Source organism: Anoplopoma fimbria, chromosome 11 (assembly GCF_027596085.1).
Source record: "Anoplopoma fimbria isolate UVic2021 breed Golden Eagle Sablefish chromosome 11, Afim_UVic_2022, whole genome shotgun sequence".
Lineage (NCBI taxonomy): Eukaryota > Metazoa > Chordata > Actinopteri > Perciformes > Anoplopomatidae > Anoplopoma > Anoplopoma fimbria.
This window is the reverse complement of record NC_072459.1, coordinates 5,125,896-5,147,358: the sequence shown is the minus strand read 5'-3', so window position 1 is coordinate 5,147,358 and position 21,463 is coordinate 5,125,896. Positions and strand designations below refer to the sequence as shown.

General features: G+C 41.0%; 3 protein-coding genes and 3 non-coding genes across 8 annotated transcripts; 5 read left to right on the top strand and 1 right to left on the bottom strand.

Moving 5' to 3' along the window:
* The first annotated feature begins 298 nt into the window (after nt 1–298).
* Nucleotides 299–13,926, top strand: map3k14a (mitogen-activated protein kinase kinase kinase 14a). Of its 3 annotated transcripts, none has more exons than XM_054608181.1 (16): nt 299–336; nt 6,591–6,860; nt 6,944–7,025; nt 7,123–7,345; nt 7,660–8,037; nt 8,121–8,255; nt 8,343–8,472; nt 8,833–8,961; nt 11,078–11,182; nt 11,273–11,430; nt 11,558–11,708; nt 11,928–12,227; nt 12,317–12,426; nt 13,046–13,184; nt 13,287–13,387; nt 13,484–13,926. In XM_054608181.1, exons 2-16 carry the CDS (start codon nt 6,605–6,607, stop codon nt 13,643–13,645), a joined length of 2,559 nt encoding a protein of 852 aa, XP_054464156.1. In that variant the 5' UTR covers nt 299–336; nt 6,591–6,604; the 3' UTR covers nt 13,646–13,926. The 3 variants fall into 3 exon arrangements, with proteins under 3 accessions (XP_054464156.1, XP_054464155.1, XP_054464154.1); XM_054608180.1 differs by lacking the exon at nt 299–336 and adding an exon at nt 4,544–4,710; XM_054608179.1 differs by lacking the exon at nt 299–336 and adding an exon at nt 4,805–4,989.
* Nucleotides 13,927–15,326: 1,400 nt separating this feature from the next.
* On the bottom strand, nt 15,327–17,885 carry LOC129098058 (apoptosis regulator BAX-like). The gene is made up of 6 exons (XM_054607008.1): nt 17,788–17,885; nt 17,035–17,083; nt 16,786–16,944; nt 16,562–16,697; nt 16,344–16,448; nt 15,327–16,225 (listed from the first exon to the last, which is right to left on the bottom strand). The coding sequence occupies exons 1-6, from the start codon at nt 17,816–17,818 to the stop codon at nt 16,127–16,129; spliced, it is 579 nt and encodes a 192-aa protein (XP_054462983.1). The 5' UTR covers nt 17,819–17,885; the 3' UTR covers nt 15,327–16,126.
* Nucleotides 17,886–18,379: 494 nt separating this feature from the next.
* Nucleotides 18,380–20,816, top strand: rps11 (ribosomal protein S11). The gene is made up of 5 exons (XM_054607009.1): nt 18,380–18,480; nt 18,974–19,114; nt 19,336–19,411; nt 20,056–20,185; nt 20,618–20,816. The coding sequence occupies exons 1-5, from the start codon at nt 18,466–18,468 to the stop codon at nt 20,739–20,741; spliced, it is 486 nt and encodes a 161-aa protein (XP_054462984.1). The 5' UTR covers nt 18,380–18,465; the 3' UTR covers nt 20,742–20,816.
* On the top strand, nt 19,186–19,268 carry LOC129099189 (small nucleolar RNA SNORD35). The gene has a single exon (XR_008531639.1). It is a non-coding gene; the product is annotated as a small nucleolar RNA SNORD35 (small nucleolar RNA).
* On the top strand, nt 19,878–19,960 carry LOC129099172 (small nucleolar RNA SNORD35). Its single transcript, XR_008531623.1, has one exon. It is a non-coding gene; the product is annotated as a small nucleolar RNA SNORD35 (small nucleolar RNA).
* On the top strand, nt 20,427–20,510 carry LOC129099173 (small nucleolar RNA SNORD35). The gene has a single exon (XR_008531624.1). It is a non-coding gene; the product is annotated as a small nucleolar RNA SNORD35 (small nucleolar RNA).
* Nucleotides 20,817–21,463: the final 647 nt, after the last annotated feature.

Genomic DNA, 21,463 nt, shown 5'->3' with positions numbered 1-21,463 from the left:
ATTTGTGGGCCTTTAAAATCATTTTAAAGCCACTTCAGTTTCCACACCTCTTCTGGCTATGCGCTTACCGGAAGTACAGCAATTTCAACTTCAAATTAAAAGCACAACAGTCATTAACAAAACATAAATCAAATAAATAAATATTATCAAAGTGATAAATTATGATTAATAACAATAATAATAATAATAGTGACAAATAGATTGTCTATCGTAGCATTTTGTATACCTTTATTGTCAAATGAAGGGAATGTAAAACATTACTTTGAAATGAACTCGTCACTGGAGCTGAGCAGTGCTCTGTTCGCCATCGGCCGACGCCTACTAATTGGAAGCTCGGTAAGTGAAACATCTGCTCTACATCTAATCGTTAAATCTAACATGTTAACCGGTGTTAGGACCGCCAGTCTGTCTAATCTGCTTTTGGAGACGAGAATGTGTCGTTTGTTAAAAGTCCCGACTTTGTCACGAATGATCAAAAAGTGTTTATGTGAAATGGCGGAGAAACTACAAGGAAGTTAGAGAGAAACACTGTGGAGGAACAGTACAGCTGATCATGTGTCCATATGATCATATTTCGTTTTGATGTCAAAGACAGGACTTCAAAAAAATCATAATCATCAGAAAATAAACATAGCATGTTAGGAATAGTGCATGCACAGCTATACACATGTAATAAAAGAACAACATACATGTGGTATTAATAACTGCACCTAAAAGGTCCCATGAGAGCAGCTAATGACCTAATGCACTGTTGCCTATTGTTTGTATATTTAATGCAATTATCTGCTCTTATTTAGTTTAGTTTATTTGCACAATTGAAAAATATAAAAATATAACATTGATAAATAATATTAAAGTGCAGGAAGAGGCAGAAAGCCCACTGGGCTTATTTGAAGCCTCCACCTATATAATATTTTAAAAAATCACAATACTATAACGAATACAAGAAGAAAATGCATATGGTATGAAATATTGTTGAAGAAGCATTTTTACAAGATATGATTTATAATAACAATACATTGTGTGTGTGTGTGTGTGTGTGTGTGTGTGTGTGTGTGTGTGTGTGTTCATATGTGTGCATTTATGTGTGTGTGAGAATAAGCCGGGTTTGATTAAGGGGATTTGGGTTTGTACCCCTGCATTTACTCCAACACAAGTCCCAATGAATGCAACAACTACAGATTAAAAATACAAACTGAAACATGGAATACATATAATACATAAGGAAAGTAATTACAAAACAGGGGTAAGATTGTCTTTTAAGCATATTTTAGCTTAAAAGACTAGCTACCTGATTGACATATTAAACATTATTGGCTCATATATAGCAGATTTAATTTATTTTAATTTGTTCAGTTTTTTTACATTCATCACCCTTGACAGGTACTGTTTATGTTGAGTTGGAGTCCTGCTGCTTCTCCACACTGCATACATACATACATACATACATACATACATACATACATACATACATACATACATACATACATACATACATACATACATACATACATACATACATACATGCAGGACCTTTCTTGGCCTCGTGTCAAACTCCTGGTCTGCATTTAGAGCAAGGCAGTCCTGGCCTGGGTCCATCCATGAATGAGAAACCAATGTCCTGTCACTGCTAATGTACTTTTAACTTGCTGAATAGGAAGAAAGGGGCAGCAGGGACATTGTTTAAAGACTTTTCACTTTCTAAAAAGTAGGGTAAAAACTTCTACACACTTCATCAGTATTTCTGCATAGCTATATTAGAACGTCGCGTACAATATATATAATGAATACCAGATTTAAAGTCTTTCTCCTCCTCCTCCAACCTTCCTCTGTATAAGAAAATGCCGTAGTAATGTTAGAGGGCATGCATTGTTTTGAAAATATGTGAATTAAGGATTATTTGCATTATCGATTAATCTGCAGAGATTCCTTTTTAGAATAATCAATTCATCTTTTGATTAAAAGCTGTCAGAAAATAGTGAGAAATGTGCATCATAATGCCTTCAGATTTCTTGTTTTGTCAGATCAACAGTTAAAAACCCAAAGAAAGTCACTTCACACTGATATAAAACAGAGGAAATGAGAATTGCATCTTCCTATCTAATCCAGGCTTGTCACATTACGTACAAAACATGAAAAGTTGAATGAAGATTTGCAGAAAATGTTGGGAAAAGAGGACTCAGACTACTGTAATGACACCCAATTCTTCATTCTAGTTGATAATTGGAGTGACAAGAAAGCGGGAAGTTAGTAGAGACACGGGTGTGACTGACTAGTGTGGTTTCTTAATGCTCTGGACATGTTTAGTCCAGGTCTGGGACACATTTTCCTGAGAAGCAGCCTGCATTTCTCTGAAGGAATGCTTGGCTGCGTGTTTTCTGTGGCCGACTTCAGGTTGAGACCCTTTTCCCTGTCCTTACTAAAGGCTTTGGAATTTCATTAATCTGTGTGGGTGCGCAGCAGAAGTCGGCTCAATATAGCCACTCACTTTAGGTGGAGTTTAGCTCAGGATTTCTCTGCAGGACTAGCTTACAATGGATTGTACCAACATATAAATGAAGAATTATGTTTATAGTTTTGTACTTACAGTACTTATTAGGTACATGTGTACAATATCATGTAGTCCGATGCAACAGCTCATAAAAACTACCGTATCTGTAAAGTTTAGACGATTCAGTTCCTACTAGAAAAATGACAAACATTCAGTGGTTCAAGTTTTTCAATTGCTGCTAATCTTTGTTTTATATCTTTTTAAATATAATATTTTCAGACGAAACAAGCAATTTGTAGACATTACTGTGGGAAATTGTGATGGGCGTTTCTTAAGCCTATCTCAATTATGATATTATACGGACCAAACTAGATCTGCAACTAATGATTATATCCATCATTGATTAATCTACTTATTATTTTCCGAATTCATTGTTTGGTCTTGACTTTAGAATGTCAGCAAAAAGCAAAAAAAAACTACTACTTATCCAAATTCCCCACAGTCCAGGGTGACATATTTTAAAAAGGTAAAATATGCTTTATTGTCTCCGAGGGAAAGTTACGCTCCGGGACAATTGTGCTAAACACAACTGCAATCAACTTAAAACAATACATAGCCAATAAGACAGAACAGTAGTTCACCAAAGACACAGTAAAAAATAGGATAGGTAAAATATTGCACATACTGTGAGATAAAACAAATGAATACATGGGCATTATAAATATGAGTAAAAGAAAGCATAAACAACATTAAACCATACTGATGTCATGTTGAGTCAGACAAACAGTCAAAAAAACAAAGATAGTGAGTTTACTATTATAGAGGAATGAAAAAAAAACAATATTCACATTTTAGGAACGTATGGCCGCAATTATTTGCTTTAAAATTGACAGGAAATATTAAGCGATTGTCAAAATATTTTTAAGATACATTTTCTGTCCGTTGTATCTGCATCATTTGGGTTTTATATGCTGCATCTGTTGATGAAGTTTGAGATTTTAGGACCTGTGTTTGAGGATGTTTGTGTGCTCGCTGATAGAACTAGAGTCCTGTTCTGTTGATTCAAACTGAGTCACTGCTTTTAGAAATCTGCAACACGACTTCTTTCCCAGAAAAGTTTTGAATCAGTCGAACAAACTGAACCCTAACAGCTTTAGCCTGATTCTACCAGGGTTTGTAAGATACCGTTGCCATGACAGCAGTTTCCTTTACACTGTGGCAGCAGGGCAACCTGCATTCAGCTTTTGGGTTCATGTTTCATGCCTAAAGCCTCTCAAGTGGTATTCTTAATTTCCTGTGTGCTTTGGCGGTTTTCATATGAGTAAGTTGTTTTGCTGCTGAGAAGAACAGAGAGTGAGATTAACTTCTGATAGATGATAGAATACAAAAACTGACAGCTCGCACGCTTGCTGCTAAATCTCAAATGTTTTCCACAAGATCCTCAAAATATTAGATATCAGAAGATATTGCTCTTTTGTTTTTATGTTTTTTATGACGTGTCATAACGTGGAGAGACTGTGTGGGGGTGTGAGGTGACATGTGACATATTAGCTACAGGCATTAGGATATCAGAGCACCTGAAAGGTCACAAAACTCCTTTTGCATTTTATTTGGTATTGTGGGTGTGGGCGCAGAGCGGCGTGACAGTTCTTTCCTGTTTTTGACCTCATAAGCAAACATCTAACGTGTCCGTATTCTTTTCATTTGGACTTTGATGCCTCGCTGTAACGATCACATCCAATTTATGATTCTTCTCCTGAACCTGAGTTTATCTTGACAGGCGTGGACACATAGTGTTGCTTTTTTTTTAAACCCTCCATTGTTCACAGTCGATCATCAAAATCAAAGCCGGACATGTTATCCTTTAATCTAGTCAAAGGGAAGAGCCAGTGAGCCAGGCCTGTTGGAAAGAGGGAGGGAGGGAGGGAGGGAGGAGGCAAAATATGGGGAAGTGGAGATGCGTTTCCCATAAGTCCTTTTCGGTAAGCTCCTCCTCCTCCTCTCCCCCCCCGTGTTGGCTGAGATCCTGCATTGAGCAGCCCAGAAGCCGACTGAGCGGTGAGTCGTCACAGAGAGTCAGGACTTGAAGGACGAGGCGGACAAACACAGCAGCGAGTTTTACTAATGTAGAGGACGGGTTCATCCAGCGAGGACACACAGGAGAGAGAGAGAGAGAGAGAGAGAGAGAGAGAGAGAGCCGTTCAGACTGGCAACTGTCGGTACGTCTACACGCCCCTCTGCTTCACACACACACACACACGTACACACACACACACGTACACACACACACACACACACACACACACGCGCACACACAGAGTTGTTTGTGTGGTTGTGTTTATTTCAGTGGGTTTTCTCTCTACTTCCTTTCCACGTAAACTCGTCGGGGTGTGGTGATACGCTGGGCTTTCTGAGCACTGGCAGAGCCTTAAGAAGGAAGTGACAGTTGAGTTTGCTATATCCAGATAGTCTTGCAGTGCATGAAGTCGGCACACAAGGTAATGGCACCACCGAACAGCTTCCTTTGAAGTTTAACCTACGGGTTTGAGGTCAGATCGTCTTTACTTGTCGTGCTGTGTTAGGATGGAGGGATAGTGTGGAAATGTTTTGGCAGCAATGTGATTTGTTTTAGTCGTGTTATCGGGATTAAACCTTGTAGCACCTCTTATCATAGAATATCTATACCGGCATGTTTGTGTGCAGAGAGAGTCAAAAGCTGAGGCAAGGAGAAGCTGCAGTTTAGTGTGATGATCGGTTTGTGCCTTTCAAACTGAATCGAATGCACGATATATATATATATATATATATATATATATATATATATATATATATATATATATATATATATATCCGGCGCTGAGATGAAAGAGTGTGTCTGATTGTGCTGATTTTACACATATTTCGACAATCTGAGACCTCCGAGGCATCTGCAGTCAATCGTGCAGATCTCTTTGGTAAATGTAGCCTTTCTGAGTCTAACGGTGCATTTGACTTCCTGTGAGTGAAACAGAGCACTTGCATTTAACGACACAGTTGCAACTGTCAAAACAAGGCCAGGGTTGAGTTTCCTGTCTCATCTGCCCACCGCAAAAGTTTCGGTTCAAGTGATCATCGCCAACCCCGGACGCATTTGTTGGAGGTCGAACATGTTAGGCGAGAGTAAACATCTTATCTTAAGATGAGATAAGCGTACGAGTTCCTCAACCGGTGATCCAGGAATTAACTTAAAGAACTTTTTACCCACTTAAAACTGAACAAACCAGATATTAAGAACTAAATTAGTAATCACATGAAAAACAAATCAATAGATACAAGTTAGAAGAACTTTTAACTTGAAAAATAAGACTTCTCTTTGGTCGTCACTGTCCAGTTTTTCCTCTTTGTGGTCACTGTAACTCTCACATTGCCTGTTAGTAAAAAGTCCTGTGTTGCATTATGGGGAAGCAGTTTTCACAATATAAAGGTCAGCCACTGGTGTTGACAGACAGCAACCATGTGATTTATGGACACGTTGAAGTAACATTGTGTAACTAAATATTGTTTGTAAAGGAGAGAAAATGTATTGCCGTTGATTGCTACTATGGAATATCACATATTAGGAACCACAGCTGCAGGGATATTTTGATAATCCAAAAAAAAATTTTTAAGCAGAAATGCCAAACTTTTGGGGTTTCAGGATTCCCAAATGTAAGGATTTCATTTGAGGTTTTTTCTTTGTGTGAGTCAACTGAATATCTTTGGGTTTTGGACGGTTGGCCGGACAGAACATGACATTTAAAGACGGCCTCTTGAGCTGTGGGAAATTACTAAGGAGGTTTCTAAAGATAAAAGGATTAACGAGAAAATAATCAGTAGATACATTTGCAGCCTTTTTATAATCTCTTATCAGGCAACTTGTCTCCTGTCAACTCCATTAGTCAAGAAACATGTTTTTTATTCACAAACACACAATGCCATTGAGGGCTTCAGAAAAAAGCTGCTTCCAGCATATATGATCAGTTATAATTACAAATATTACTTATTTGACATTAATGATTCATGATTATTGAGAAAGGACTTGACTGATGAGTCTCTTTGCTGTGATGTTCTCTCCCTCCAGATCCAGCAGATGAAATGGCGGTGAGGCAAAGGATTTTCAACTCCACAGCACCCTTCTCCGGGTCGTCCCAAGCCGAGCTGAAGGGGTCTTACCCATCCTGCTCGGCGGCGGAGCAGGAGGCGGAGGAGGAGGAGGAGGAGGAGAAGGACAGCAAAACGGGCTACATGTCCGGCCTCAGCCCTCTGATAAATAAACTCCTGACACATGGGACCGCAGAGCAAGTGGGAGAAATGCCGCTGAAGACCTCCACCTTCATCGCCCAAGCTGAATGTAAATATGTCTTTTGGATTTTATTTCATAATAAATGAAACAGCTGTCGGGCCAGAGAGTTTAACACTCCGTCCTCTCCTCAGGTGAAACCCAGGACTCCCAGGAGTTTAGTCCTTCCTGCCTCAAACACTCCTTTGTTCCCTCCCCGAACTGCTTCACCAGCAGGTTTGACATTATTACATCTGCATTTCACACTCCTCGTTTGTTTCCAGAGGTTATGCTGCATTCTTTAATGCCACGTTACATCGTCGCTGCTCTTCAGTCTTCCCTCAGATCACAACAATGTGGCGTGCCCGACCACGGCCTGCATCCAGGAGCCCAGCGGCCCTTCGGCGCAGCTCACCCCGAGAAAGAAGACCAGGAAGAGATCGAAGCGCAAGGGGAAGAAAAAACTGGAGAAGAAGAAGGAGAGGCAGCGCCAGCGACAGCGGAAGCGCTCCGGAGTCCCTGAACAGGAGAGTGGGAGTTCTCGGGTGCGGATCCTGGTAAGAACTCCGGTTATGCTTCACACTTAGTTGAGTCTTATATTGAAAAAAAACATATTGAAACTTCCATTAAGGAAAGCTTGTATTCTCAAAAACAACTGGGAATGCTTGAAGTGTTTTCCTTGTGAATCATCGGCACATTCTTTGGCAGTCGGAGGCTCGTTCTGCAGACATTCCCATGCAAACATGAGCTTTTCCTGTGTTGTAGAAGTGAATCAGCATGGCCTTGAGCATGGGAGCCCTCCAGAAAGCTCAACTAAGAATGTAAACATCATGGAGTCTGATCTGTCATGCTTTTTGTTTGTCTCCTGTAGGACGAGTCTTCTCTTGGAGGGATAAGCGACCTCAGCTCTTCTTGCTGCAGCAGCGTTGAGAGCTCTGAGGATCAGAACAGAGGGCCTTCTGTCTACAGCGGACAGATCTACAACACAGGCTGCAGCTGGGGGGACCCCGTCTGCGGAACCCTCTCCGGTCTCCGTTCCTACGGGCAGGACAGCGACTCGGACTCCCTCAGCAGTCTGGGAGACTGTTCGCTGGCTCTTGCTGGTCTCAGGGGCAGCGTCAGCCAGGGGGACCCGTGCTACGCGGGGGCCTTCTTCAAAGATGTGGCGAGGGAAGTCAGAGAAGAGGAAGAGGAAGAGCGCTCAGCGGCTGACTCTGTCAGCACTGAGGGAATCATCTTTTACAACGAAGTACGTTCTGCTTTACGTCGGTGTACTTCCTGTCTCGGTTTTAAAATGTGGCTCAGTCTAACTTACTTGTTCCTCTCTGTCAGAAAATCCAGCCTGTGGACTCTGAATACAAGGAAGGGAGTGAGTACGTCCTCACACAGTTCATCAAGGAGGGCTCCTACGGGGAAGTACACAGCGCTCAAGATGTCAACACAGGCTTCAAATTCGCTGTCAAAAAGGTAAAACAGCCGCTTTGTTCATTTATTCTCCTCCTCTGTCTAGCTTTAAAGTGTGCTCACGCTCTTCTGTCGTCCTTTTCCTCACAGATCGCCCTGAAGAGGTTCAGCAGTGAGGAGGTGGGTGCGTGGAGTGCCCTCAGATCTCCTCGTGTGGTGGAACTCTTCGGAGTGGTCCGAGAGGGGCCTAATGTGGTCCTCTTCATGGACCGCAAGTTCGGTAAACAAGCCTCTCTTCTTCTGCCTCTTACCCACATCATATTCTGCTGATGTTGAGATTAAGGGCTTTCTGTAAAATGTGAGGGATTAAGTGCAAACACATGAGAATGATGAAGTTTACAGAAAAAACAAGATGCTTGTTGAGATGAAGAAGTGGGCGGTTCTGGGAGGACAGAAATGACTGTTGAGCTTCCTTGAAGTGAAACGATGGGAGATGCTGATTGATAAACACAGTGACATACCTAACACCTTTCCCTTGTCAGCAAATTCCAGGGTATAATAAAAAAGCAAAGTTGAGTCAGATAAACATATTAGTAAATATTAAGTGTTTATGGTGGTCTGACCTTATCTGTGGTTCTAGGCTCTCTGGGTCAGCTGATAGCGGAGCGCGGCCGGCTGCCAGAGGACCGGAGTCTCCACTACCACGCACAAATCCTGACAGCACTGGAGTACCTACACAAGAAAAAAGTGGTGCATCTAGACATTAAAGGTATGTTTTACAACTGGATATTTAATTTGAATTTAATAAATAATATGAATAATATCATAAATTATTTTAAAATGTATATATATATATATATATATAAATCTATTTTTTATTTTGTTGTATAGTATGTGTATTTATTGTCTGTGTCTGTGTAGTTGAGCTGCTGCAACACTTGAATTTCCCCCATGGGGATCAATAAAGGAATATAGTAATAATACTAAAAAGTCAAAACACGAATGGTGATGCCATGAAGAAAACAAAAATGTAAACTCTTAGTTGTCCTTAAGCCACGTAGTTACTGATAAGTGATATATATAAGTCATAACTAGTATCCCTATCAAAGTTTTCTAAAAACACACAGACATAAAAAGACACATAATGGAGCACGTTTACTTCATTTGGTCCTAAATCCAATAAATTACAGACCAGTCAAAAATTTGGACACACTTTCTCATTCAATGGTTTTTCTTTATTTTTGTATTTATTTGTTTCTACATTGTAGATTAATATTGAAGACATCCAAACTATGAAGGAACACATATGGAATTATGTGGTAAACAAACAAATGCTCAACAAACCAGAATATGTTTTATATTTTAGATTCTTCAAAGTAGTTGAATGAGAAGTTTTGACTGGTACTGTAAATCTCAAATGAATCACCATCTTTAGGCTGCATTCACACCAACATCAGGAAGTAACATCAGTCCTCCCATTCGATTGAATGTGAGTCGTGGGTTTAACCTGTGAAGGTGTAGAAGCAGGGGGTGCTGGGAAATACAACCTTTTGGAGAGAAGCCATCCAACGTCACGTAGCCAATCACACAACCATGAGGGTGGTTCTTGGCCAAAATCCTCAAACCTGATAGAGGTCATCTAATGTCCCGATAACAATATATATCACAATATGGCATGTTTTCTGGAATGTCAGTAATAACTAGTCCGGCACTTGGTTTTTCTTTTTCAATCAATTCAGAACTTTAGTGCAACATAATCTGATTTTCTAAGACATTTGAGTAAGTATATGCTTGTTATTATCCATTTAGTTGACTTTATTGTTTATCACAACAACGCTAGATTTGTTTACCTCACGATACGATTACATTGTAAGACGATAAAGTATCATATTGAATTATCACCCAGACCTACATGATTTATCTAAAATGTGAATGTAAATCTTAAAAAGCTCAAATATTGGCATCGGCCGATAAACACAGATGACTTTTAACAGCTGAAATTGACAGTAAAAAAAAATAAAATGTGTCAGCTTGACTTTACTTTTCGGTTTACCAAGTGGAAAACAAAAACACAGAGAGAGAAAATAAGTGAGATTCTAATTAGTTCTCATCAGAAGGTTGAGTGTCTTTGTGTGCAGCTGTTGTGTGGAACCAGACCGTCATAGATACAGTAGATTTGATCCCCGGCACCTGTGTTGTGAAACCAGACTGCCACAGTGAAGGCGACGGGCTGGGAATTTCCCACAGCGTGACTCACCGCTGATCTTTAGAGGCGGCGCATGAGCACACAGAATCAGGAGAGCAAGAAAGAAAGGGAGAACGAAACAGAGCGGGGGGATGGGACGAGGAGCAGGAAGTAGTTAGAGAGAGAGAGAACAGAGAACAAAAAGGACAAATACAATGACAGAAAGAAAGAAAGAAAGAAAGAAAGAAAGAAAGAAAGAAAGAAAGAAAGAAAGCAGAAATGAAAATAAAGTGGAGAGAAGTATAAAAAAAAAAAAAGAAGGAAAGAGAGAAACAAAATGAGAACTAAGTTAGAGGAAGAGCATAAAAACTACATGACAGTTTGCAGCTCAGGCGCCACCTGGTGTCTGTGAGGCCTCCAAGAAAAAAAACAAGGCAGTGACGCCAGATCTCTTCATCTGCTGCCTGTTTGTGACTGAACTCCACATTCTGTCCTTATTAAAGTGTTTCCTGCAGCGGCCGTCCCACGCTGATGTCATACCTCCCTCTCATTTTCTGCTCCTTTTGTCCATGGACTGCTCTGTGTCTGTGCACAGCTGCCCTGTTTCTAATTATGTCATCCATAAACTGCACAGCACGAGTCATGGAAACCTGTGGTAACCCAGTGGATTCTTATTACTGACTCTGCTCGTTTCCCACAGCTGACAACGTGTTGCTGTCGGAGGACGGTAGAGACTCTTTCCTGTGCGACTTCGGCCACGCAGAGAGACTGGACCGTCAGGGACAGAGCCTCAGCGGGTCCAAAGGTGAAGAACTCTAGCGGTTCAGTTAAACAGATGAAATGTATCCACGCGTGTCTCTTATTTCATCGTTTTCCCCAATGTGATTCAATGTAGATATGAAGGGCACAGAGTCCCACATGGCCCCTGAGATCGTGAAAGGGGAACCCCGCGGAGCCAAAGCAGATGTGTGGAGCAGCTGCTGTTTGTTACTGCACATGCTGAACGGGTGTCAGCCGTGGACCAGATACTACACCTGTAGACTTTACCTGAAGGTACGCCCCACAGCGACACACACACAGACAACACACCCGGCTGGTTTTTGCGTCGCAGATGTTCAGTTGAGACCGCCACAGTGTTCACATCAGACTTTGACCGAGTCCGTCTTTGCGATGGTGACAGATTGCCAACGAGCCGCCGCCTCTGAGGGAGATCCCGCCCGAATGCAGCCCCCTCACAGCGGAGGTTATCACGGCGGGACTTCAGAAGGATCCGGCCAAGAGAGCGTCAGCGTCGGACCTCAAAGGGAAAACTGTCAGAGCTCTGAAAGAAGGTAACTAAACCTGAACGGTGTTCATGTCAGAGCAAGAGGTGCATCCATACACACATCCATAAACACAGTGGAATCAACTGTGTAAATAACAAATGATGGAGGAATTGGTTATTCTGCATTTCCACAATAATGTTTATATAACAACAAAGTGAACGTTCCTTGAATGCACCATCGTCTTGTGTTTGACAAGGCTTTTGTGTTGTGTTTGTGTGTTTGCAGTGGGAGGACTCACCAGTCCAGTGAAGGGACCCTACACAGAGCCTCTGTATATTTCCGACAAACCTCCGGACTCCCTGCAACTTATCAACAGCAGCGTAGACTATGAGGATCAAGAGTCCGTTAGGAAACTAACCACCACAGGGAGCAGGGCGGAGGAACAGGGCGATGAAGAGGCTGATCGTAGTGAGTCAAAGCGAGACTCGCCCTTCTGTCCACAAACGCTGATCTCCGAGCCGAACTACAAGAGGGGCCACAAAGTCACCACCGTGCCCGAGCTCGAGCTGCGAAAACTGGAGCGAGGTGAGGTCTCCCTCAGAGCTCTGTCTTTCTTTCTTCTGATAAATGTTTGAACTCTCCACTCATTGTTCGTCACCCGCTCGTCTCCACAGATTTCTACCTGAGCAGTCTGTCCACTCTCCACTCTGCAGAGAAGCAGGAGCAGTTCCTGTCGTGTCTCAGCAGTGACCCTTACTCCCCCTGGGAGCTGTGGGACAAAAAGGTGACTCAACATTCACAGATATTAGAGTACATCTCTGATTTATTAGAGTACATCTCTGACCTCACACTGTGGTGAATAAGGATCTGAGTAGATCCCAAAAAGTGTCTAGTTTGTGTAATGATCAGATTATTATTTCATAGTGTTGCCACTGTAAACCCGTTGAAAAACTCATAGCTACAGTCCAAGTTAAAATATTTATTTTTCTTATTTACAACAGACAAGCTCACAGCAAAAAGATATTTAGGGGGACTGAAGGGGGAAGAAACTAATTTCAGCTTTAAAATTGTGATAGAAAAAGATGAAAATGTAAAAATACCGAAGTGATTTCATAGTAAAAAAAACCCACCACGGTGTAAATTTGAGAACAATGCTGGTCGAAACGCCAAAAGGAGCATATGATGTCTCTGATGTACCTCACACTACGGCGAATAAGGATCTGATTTTGATCTGTGTTAAAAATGTTTTCTGTACTGTAGCGGTCATGATGACACTTTGTCATCACTTAGTAGGAATTTTCCAAATAATTGTTAAAAGTATTAATATGACATGCCAAATACTCAGGATATTGCTTCATTGGCTGAAGTATTAACAGACCCACTCTTTTTACCCGTTATTCTAGGACTCTGGCCGCTGGTCTCTGAGTCCCGGAGACGACTTCAGCTCCGGTGTCTTCTCCTACAACAGTCAGCCAGACGTGCAGGTTTCCAGTTTGGATTTGCTGAGTCACACTCAGCTCCCACCGCCCTGCTGCTTTGAAGGTGAGATAAAACATTAACATCTCTCTTTTTTTTTTTTTAATAACTACTTAGAGTAGTATCAAACTCTTACATGTGTACCTCTCTGCTCTGTGATTGGCTCAGGGGTGGACGTCTGCATCAGAGACTTCAACAGGAAGAGCATCCGCATCAGGGAGACGCGTCGGGTGAAGGTCGGCCACATCGCCTCGGGAATCAGCGATCAGGTGAGGACTAGCAGCCTTATCATGTGTTTTTGTTTCGTTTTTGTTTTTTAAAAGCAAGATCACATCTGTTTAATGCTCACGTGTGCTCCTTTCTAGATCACCCAGAGGGTTTTCACCCTGGAGACCCAGCACGGCCAGCAGGTAGCTCACGACGAGGAGGTGCAGGAGTCCGGTCTGGAGCTCAGCTGTGTTCCTGCTCCGGACTTCAGCTCCGCCTGGAGGTGGAGGATCAAAGACGGAGTGCTGGAGACGAGATAAGAGACCACGGCTTCCCTCCATCCATCATCTGCAGTGTCATCTGAACCGTCCTACATGTGGCCTTCTGTTGAATTGTTTTTAAATGTTTGCCTTCAATTTGTCTCAATTTGTGAGTGTGTTTTTTTTAATATGGACCAAAAATAAATCCACCACCAGTCAGTCCTCCGTCCTAAGCACAAGTGTCTCATGTTTCAAATTCCATAATGGGGGCCGATGTGTTGCCTTTTGTCTCTAAAGTGCTCATTATTCAGTCACTGTACTTGTTTCAATAAACAGCATATGAACTGACGCAGTGTGTGATAGATTATTGATTTCACTGATTCACATCCAGTCTATAATACAGCATTCATTTATTAATTCACAGTGACTTTGAACATGTCTGCTGTATTCCAACTACTTAATCTGGGGATCACTTTGTCTTCCAATAACCTTGTGTGACGATAAACCTAGTAGCAGTTTCTAGGTTATAAATACCATCTGAACACTTTCAGCATTCTGCAGTGAAACAACTACTGGTCAGATCGCCATTTGATTACCTTCTAACCTTTCCTCCATTGCCACCGTGAGAACAAAAATCCCCCTCAATGACGATCAAAAAGTTGAAAGCTGCTGTCTTACTTGAAGTGACTCTTAAAGTACTGTAATGCCTGGATTTCCACGACATTTGCGGGGGACATTCTCAGGGCCTTGAGGTTGAACCTCTGGGGTTTTGGTGAACCTCTGACCTTTCCTCCAGCACTGTACTCAGGGCATATTCTACACTTGTACACAAGTACTATCAAAATCTAACCATTACATTTACCAAGCATATTTATACTCCTCAGATTATGAACCCTGTCCACTTTAGAGTCTCAAAAAACAGGCTAAAATATTAATTTTGCTAACTGCTAATTGTCATTTAATTTGTTGAGCACAATTGCCAAAGTCACATATTTCATCAAATCCTTCAATTACTTCCTCATGACATACATATGTATATATGTATATATATATATACACATATTATTCCAATGCAGTTAAACAACACTAAGATTCCTCTGCCATGCCAGCAGCTCTGTGAAGCTTTTGAGCTAAATGCTAACATTAGCATGCTGACACTGGTTTGTGTAATGATGATTATTTTTTTCATAGTGTTGCCACTGTAAACCGGTTGAAAAAGCTCATTCCTACACGCATTACTTATAACATCAGTCCGACTTAAAAGATTTATTTTTCATATTACAACAGACAAGATCACAGCAAAAGGATTTTTCTGTGGGGACTGGAAACTAATTTCAGCTTTACAAATGTGATAGAAAAAGGTGAAAATTTGAGAATACCAAAGTGATTTCATAGTATTAAAAAAAACACCAAGGCACTGACAAACAAGAAGAATGTATAAAAAAAAAAAAAAAAAAAAAAAAAGCCATTTGAGGTGTAGATAAGATTGCAGTTTGAATATCACCAGTAAACGTACAGTACTTTGAATCTGTGTGAAGTGAGGTAAGAATCTGTGAGCCACCCAGGGCTCTCTGTGTCTGCAGTGCCTCTTCCATAAGCCACAGGAAATGTTATGAGATGTGGCTTCACTCACACCACAGACAACAACAGGCAGGTTGTTGTTTTTAAGTGGAAGCCACATTAAGGTCACAATGTTGGTCGAAACGCCCAAAAGGAGAATATGATTAAATGTTGCACAGGATTTTGCTTTTTTTTTTTTTTTTTTTTTTTTAAAAAGCATGTGATGATTCATGTGGAATGTAAACATAACTTTGTACATAAATCCCTGTTGTGGCACTTAAGTTATCCACTGAAAATAAGGTTGAGTGGTGCATTCAAGGGGAGAAATGATTCTGGGTTGTTTGAGCCCAAATAATATTGAAGATGTGATTTGTCTTCGTCAACATCATATTCCTGGTAAATCGAATAATTGTCTGTAAAAAATATCTCTTCCTTCCGTTCATTGCCAGCAGATCGTTACAGATTCACACCAGTTAACACAAATACATATGAAAATGGATTCAGACAGTGGGGAGATAAGAAAAGCAATTTTGAGTGGAACAAAAATTAAAAATAATGCAAAAAAAGAAAACTGCCTTTAAACGCTTAAATCCGTATATCTTTCAGGGGAGTTAACAGAATTCAGTGACTTCATTTTTTCTATACCGAGTAAAAAATAAATTACCTAAAATGCATTCCCTGTTCAAGTCATACAAACTCTCCACCTCAAACCCCCCCCCCATTTTAGGCATTTTCCGCCAACTTCCTCCGTGGCGTAGGGATTATAGGTGCGACAGTGTTCAGTCTAGCTCCCATTCCTTGGAACTAAAAAGGAGGCAGAAACGAAGAGTGGCTCTTCGTGTCCGAATACAAGCTCTTCCTGTTTGACTTGTTCACTCTGCCTTTACTTCTTCAGATGTTCTTTCATGTTCTTGTTTCTGTCCCCATGACCCTCAGGCATGCTGCTTCCCATCTTTCACATGACCGCTCTTCACAAACTCCTCACATCTTGCGAATGACCAAAACAGTGGTGAGAACGCCGGCCAAGAAAACTCCCACCGTCTGCCATGTGGGTGTGCCGAAGTGGGATCGAATACCCTCCTTAAAAAACAACAACAACAGACACAAATATCAGCATGTGTCATGCAAGCAATCAGAAGCAGAGGCACATTTACTTATAGATTACGAGTTTGAGCTGCAATGAAAGATAGCTTCTTACCCAGCCACCTTGCTCCCTGATCCAGTTGATGACATTTTCCTGGAGGTAGTCCATGGTCCAGTTGATTATTGTTCTGATGATATCAGGAACTTGGGTCACAAGAGCCTGAGAAGGTGTTTAAGGGAGATGCTTCAGACTTTCTTCTTAATTCAGTCATAATTCCTTAATACATATACGTCTAACTTCATTTTGTTTTGATTATGAGATGAGATACTCACTTTGATGACGAGTCGACAGGCAAAGTAGAACAGTGCGACCACCCGGCCCCAGTTGAACTTTCCATCTGAAAAGATCTCAATGGCAACTCTCATAAACATGTCTTTTGTGGGACTGAGCGAAGAGTTGTTTATCATTCTGGGGGGGAACAAACAAGATTTAGTGATTACAGACAGGCTAATTATACTCATTAATAATTCTTCAGGAACGATATTGGAAAGCTCACCTTTGGAGCTCCATATTTCCATCCAGCTCGTCTCCGATCTGCTGCAGGCACTGGGCGAGCTTCTTGTGGTTCGGGTCACACAGCTCTCCCGCTCCCAGCTGTGTCCTGGTCAGAGCAGTGTTGCCATCTGCATGCCGCTGAACCCGCTCGTAAATGAAACTACACAGGGAGACACAAACAGATTGGTAAATAAAAGTAGGATCTGACTGTACTCAATAATGAAAGCAAAACTGTTTAGTAGGTACTCACTCTTTCAACAAAACAGCTCCTAGTTCCAGTATCTGGTCTTTGTTATTGCCTGAGAGACAAAGGTCAATGTTAAAGCATCCAGACACTGATACTGTTACACAACCAGTTATATCTAATAAATGAGTGAAGAATTGAAGAATGGGTGCTGCTGGTATAAAGATCTCCAGTCTGATGATGCCAGACTTTACACATACAGAAGCCACACTAAACAAAAGGTCACATGTTGTTGATTATTTGTGGTTAACCTTACATTTACCCCTGTGCTTTACCCTTTACATCCGCTGTGTCTATCTGTAGAAAGACACGTTTGAGAGACATTTACAGCAGCGTCACAGAAGCCAGGACATCATGTTTACAGAGGGCTGGCGTTTGTAGTTCATTAGTTCAGAACGTAAAAAACAATTTGACAAAGTGAATCAATGTTGTGGCTTCAAGATATTTGACGTCTACAAAGCAGAAAGAAATGGAGGACAGAGAGGAGACATAACCTCTCTCACTCTGTTATGTCTGTGTCGGTTTAGTCCACACATATCTGCTAACTCACTCTTGCAAAGCTATCAGCTAGCTAACCAAGCTACACAAGCATCGGCTAACGTGTAGCTAGCATGCTAACATCGGTTCAGCTTAACGAGCAAAAACAAGCTACAGGCTCAAAACAAGAGCCAGTTGTTCAGGGGCGGGAGTATCTACGTCTCCCCCGCGACAGGCGACACTGTCACGGTCAATTTAACCTTAAAACCCTCCCGCTGCTACCTTGATCGCCTCCTCCCGGGTGCGATGCCATCTTGTTGTCTGTTTGGATCGCTCGCTAGCACTTCCGCATGATCACGTGACTGACCATATATTTGAAGTAACGGGCGTTCGAACGTTCTAATCTTCTTCTTTTTTTTTTCAATCTTTTTTTCCAATAACTTTATTGAGACACATACAAAACAGCGAAATAAAAAAAATGTAATTCATATTACGCAAGGGATTCAAACGGCAGATGTGACGCGATGACGTCATATCGGTGGAGTCGATAACACTTAAAATAAATAATAATAATAATTTAAATTAAGTGTTTACAGTTTATTTTTTTTATAGCGTCTATCAGTTGGTAAAGTCACGTTTAACGATTAAAAAAAAATATATATATTTTTTAAGCCTCGCCTTTTTTTTTTCAAACGGCAGATGTGACGCGATGACGTCATATAGGTGGAGTCGATAAAACTTAAAATAAATAATGACGAATTTAAATTACGTGTTTACAGTTTATTTTTTATAGCGTCTATCAGTTGGTAAAGTGACGTTTAACGATTAAAAAAATATATATATTTCTTTTAAGCCTCGCCTTTCTTTTTTTTTTTTTTTTTGAAACGTCATTTCCTGTTTCTCGTGGTCTTCCGTCCGTCGCGCGCATCTCAAGGCCTCTTTACGACTCGGCAGGCAAAGATGGCGGACGCACAAGTACGTTCAGGAAAACGGCGTGGTGAATTTAAATTGCTATTTCTTTACATTTAACTAAACACATTAAGCGGGATATTTCACATATGTGCTTTAACAGTGTCCTTACACACAACCATGATTACTTTCCAGCCACACAGAGGGTTTATTATCTCTATCTGTTGACGCCGTTCTGCACACCCTCGTGTAGCGTAAAACTAGCCGCAATGCTAACTAGGCTAGCTTAGCCTCCTACAACGTAGCTATTCACATAACCTGACTTTTTTTTTATATACTTTAAGCAGTAACTATCTTTTAAACATTCCTCATATATGTATTCATCACCATGTCGTGTCAGCTACGGGTGTTTTGAGTCCTTCATTAGAGGAAGTAACGCTTTAACTAGTGATCCTGGCGAGGCCGGGCGGTGTTTGGTGGCTGTGTCCTCCCAGCTCATGCATGTTCACGTTGTTCCTGCTCTACGTGCTCTTACCTCGATGCTCTCCTTGTTCCACAGACCGAGAGGGCTTATCAGAAGCAGCCCACCATCTTCCAGAACAAGAAGCGTGTTCTGGTGGCTGATGGTGGCAAGGAGGTCAAGGAGAAGCTCCCCCGCTACCACAAGAGTGTGGGGCTGGGCTTCAAAACCCCAAGAGAGGTGACTGATCATTCACAAATGTATCCTAATGAAATGTGGAATGTTTGAGCGTTTTATGGTCTTTTGTTAGCTGCAAATGATGTTTTCTCACGATGGTCTTCCAAGCCCTCAGGGTTCTGACGATAGTGCCTTATGGCAATGCTGATGCAGTCACAAGAGTAGTTAAAACAACTTGCAATATGCATGGACTGACACTAACTGTATTTGTTTTCATTCACCAGGCTATTGACGGCACTTACATTGACAAGAAATGCCCCTTCACAGGAAATGTCTCCATCCGTGGCCGCATCCTCTCCGGTGAGTTCAACACTAACAGTAAACTTTAACACTAGCCCATTGACACTGGCTTGGGATGCTGCAACAGATAACCTTTCATTTAAACATCACACTCTGCCACACTATTATAACACTACATACAATTTAATCTGAAATATTCCAAACTAAGATCTTACATTGTCTTACACTTACACCTAGTCCAGACTTTTGGCTACTTTTCACATTTAATGAACATGAGACTTCACATCTCATAAATGTGAGTGAAAATGGTTTAATTCCAGCATTACATTTGTTTCAATGTCCTCCGTGGTACTGTGAGTATTGATGTCTCAAATTTTACTGTTGAGCACAAAAGGTTAGCAATTTTCCTGACTTCAAATCAACATATCCTTGTACAGGTGAAGCAACCCAAGCCAGAACCTGTCTTAACATGGTAACTTGCTACAACATCACAATGACTTTCCTTTTCTTTTTTTTTGTCACCTTCTACAAATGATGTTTTCTCACGATGGTCTTCCAAGCCCTCCGGGTTCTGACGATAATGCCTAATGGCAACACTGATGTATTGGCGTGACAATCCTATTTAAAATAAATGTATTTGAGTTCTCTGAAATGTCCATAGAAAGCTGTTGTATTCAAAATCCTTTTGTGTGTTTGGTGTACAGGTGTGGTGACCAAAATGAAGATGCAGAGGACCATTGTTATCAGACGTGACTACCTGCATTACATCCGCAAGTACAACCGTTTTGAGAAGAGGCACAAGAACATCTCAGTCCATCTGTCACCTTGCTTCAGGTACTTATCTGCTCAAATGCTTTTAATTTCAGGGCTCCACTGTTGTAGCAAACATAACATTTTGTTTTTCAAACTGTGGTAGTTCTAAGGAAATGTATATGCAACAAGTTTGGAAAATTGTCCAGTTAAGTGAAATACGCCTGATGGAATTTGATATTGAGATATATTTCCAAATTGTTCCCTCCATAGGTCTGTTGTCCATATGTCAGTCCATGAGATTTCTATCTATTCAATAAATTGCTGCAAATGATGTTTTTCTCACGATGGTCTTCCAAGCTCAAGAAGCGTTGACGAAACTGCCTTTGGCAATCACTGATGCAGCTCAGCTTTTACCCCTTATGCTCAAACATGGCTGAATCTGTATCTGCTTTGTATTGGACAGATAAACCCCGACCACCTGTTTAATATATATTTATTTTTTGTTTTCTGCAGAGACGTCTCAGTCGGAGACATCGTCACCGTCGGAGAGTGCCGACCCCTCAGCAAGACCGTGAGGTTCAACGTCCTCAAAGTGACGAAGGCTGCTGGAGCCAAGAAGCAGTTCCAGAAGTTTTAGGTGTGGCTGATCAGGAAGGCTCCTGTTGGCTAACTTGTCCCATTGTCAAATAAAAAAAAACCTTGTTTAAATGGCCTTTTCTGTGTTCTGTCTTATCATCCACTCAGTCTTTTGTTTGTGCATAATAATCAGTTGTGACATGGAGTTCTAAATGGCCTCATGAAATCAAGACTTTGAAAGAGGACAGCGGTTTTAATATCTTGTCTGAACACTTATGTAAAAACATAACAATATATTGGACTATATATATCACAAATCACTGTGGGTATGAAGAAAGTTACATCTTTTGTAAATAATTAAAATTTTATTTTTTACATTTTCTGAGGTAGTGATCAGGCAGTGATGCAATGTTTCTTGGGGCCAACCTATTTCTTAGAAATTATTTTAGGGGATCTGAAATCCAGTAAGATGAAACCTGACTATAGTGATCAAGTAATCAATAGCATTTCCTTCAGTTTTTTCCATTCTATAGATCTGCCTTCACTAAATATCTTGTAAAATAGAGTATAAATTGTCAATAAAAAGAAATCCTTTTTAGTAAGAGGATATGATTTAAATTTAGTTTGATATTCTCATTATCTACCAAAGACTTATTGTTGCAAGTGTTTTGGAAAATGTTCTAAAAGGGAAAAACATAAAGTTTAATGAAATCTATAGTAAGGAGATCAAAGTACGGTTCACACTTTGTGCTACCTTGTCATTTGCAAGGGCCTTAATGTCAA

Bases quoted from the DNA above. Each gene is read 5' to 3' on its own strand.
- map3k14a (XM_054608181.1), top strand. From the start codon at position 6,605: ATGGCGGTGAGGCAAAGGATTTTCAACTCCACAGCACCCTTCTCCGGG. The intron at 8,473-8,832 runs GTAAACAAGCCT...CTGTGGTTCTAG, and splicing joins CTTCATGGACCGCAAGTTCG to GCTCTCTGGGTCAGCTGATA. The intron at 11,709-11,927 runs GTAACTAAACCT...GTGTGTTTGCAG, and splicing joins TGTCAGAGCTCTGAAAGAAG to TGGGAGGACTCACCAGTCCA.
- LOC129098058 (XM_054607008.1), bottom strand. From the start codon at position 17,818: ATGGCATCGCACCCGGGAGGAGGCGATCAAG. The intron at 16,698-16,785 runs GTGAGCTTTCCA...GTTCCCCCCCAG, and splicing joins GGAAATATGGAGCTCCAAAG to AATGATAAACAACTCTTCGC. The intron at 16,226-16,343 runs GTAAGAAGCTAT...TTGTTTTTTAAG, and splicing joins TCAGGGAGCAAGGTGGCTGG to GAGGGTATTCGATCCCACTT.
- rps11 (XM_054607009.1), top strand. The intron at 19,115-19,335 runs GTGACTGATCAT...TTCATTCACCAG, and splicing joins GCTTCAAAACCCCAAGAGAG to GCTATTGACGGCACTTACAT. The intron at 19,412-20,055 runs GTGAGTTCAACA...TTTGGTGTACAG, and splicing joins CCGTGGCCGCATCCTCTCCG to GTGTGGTGACCAAAATGAAG.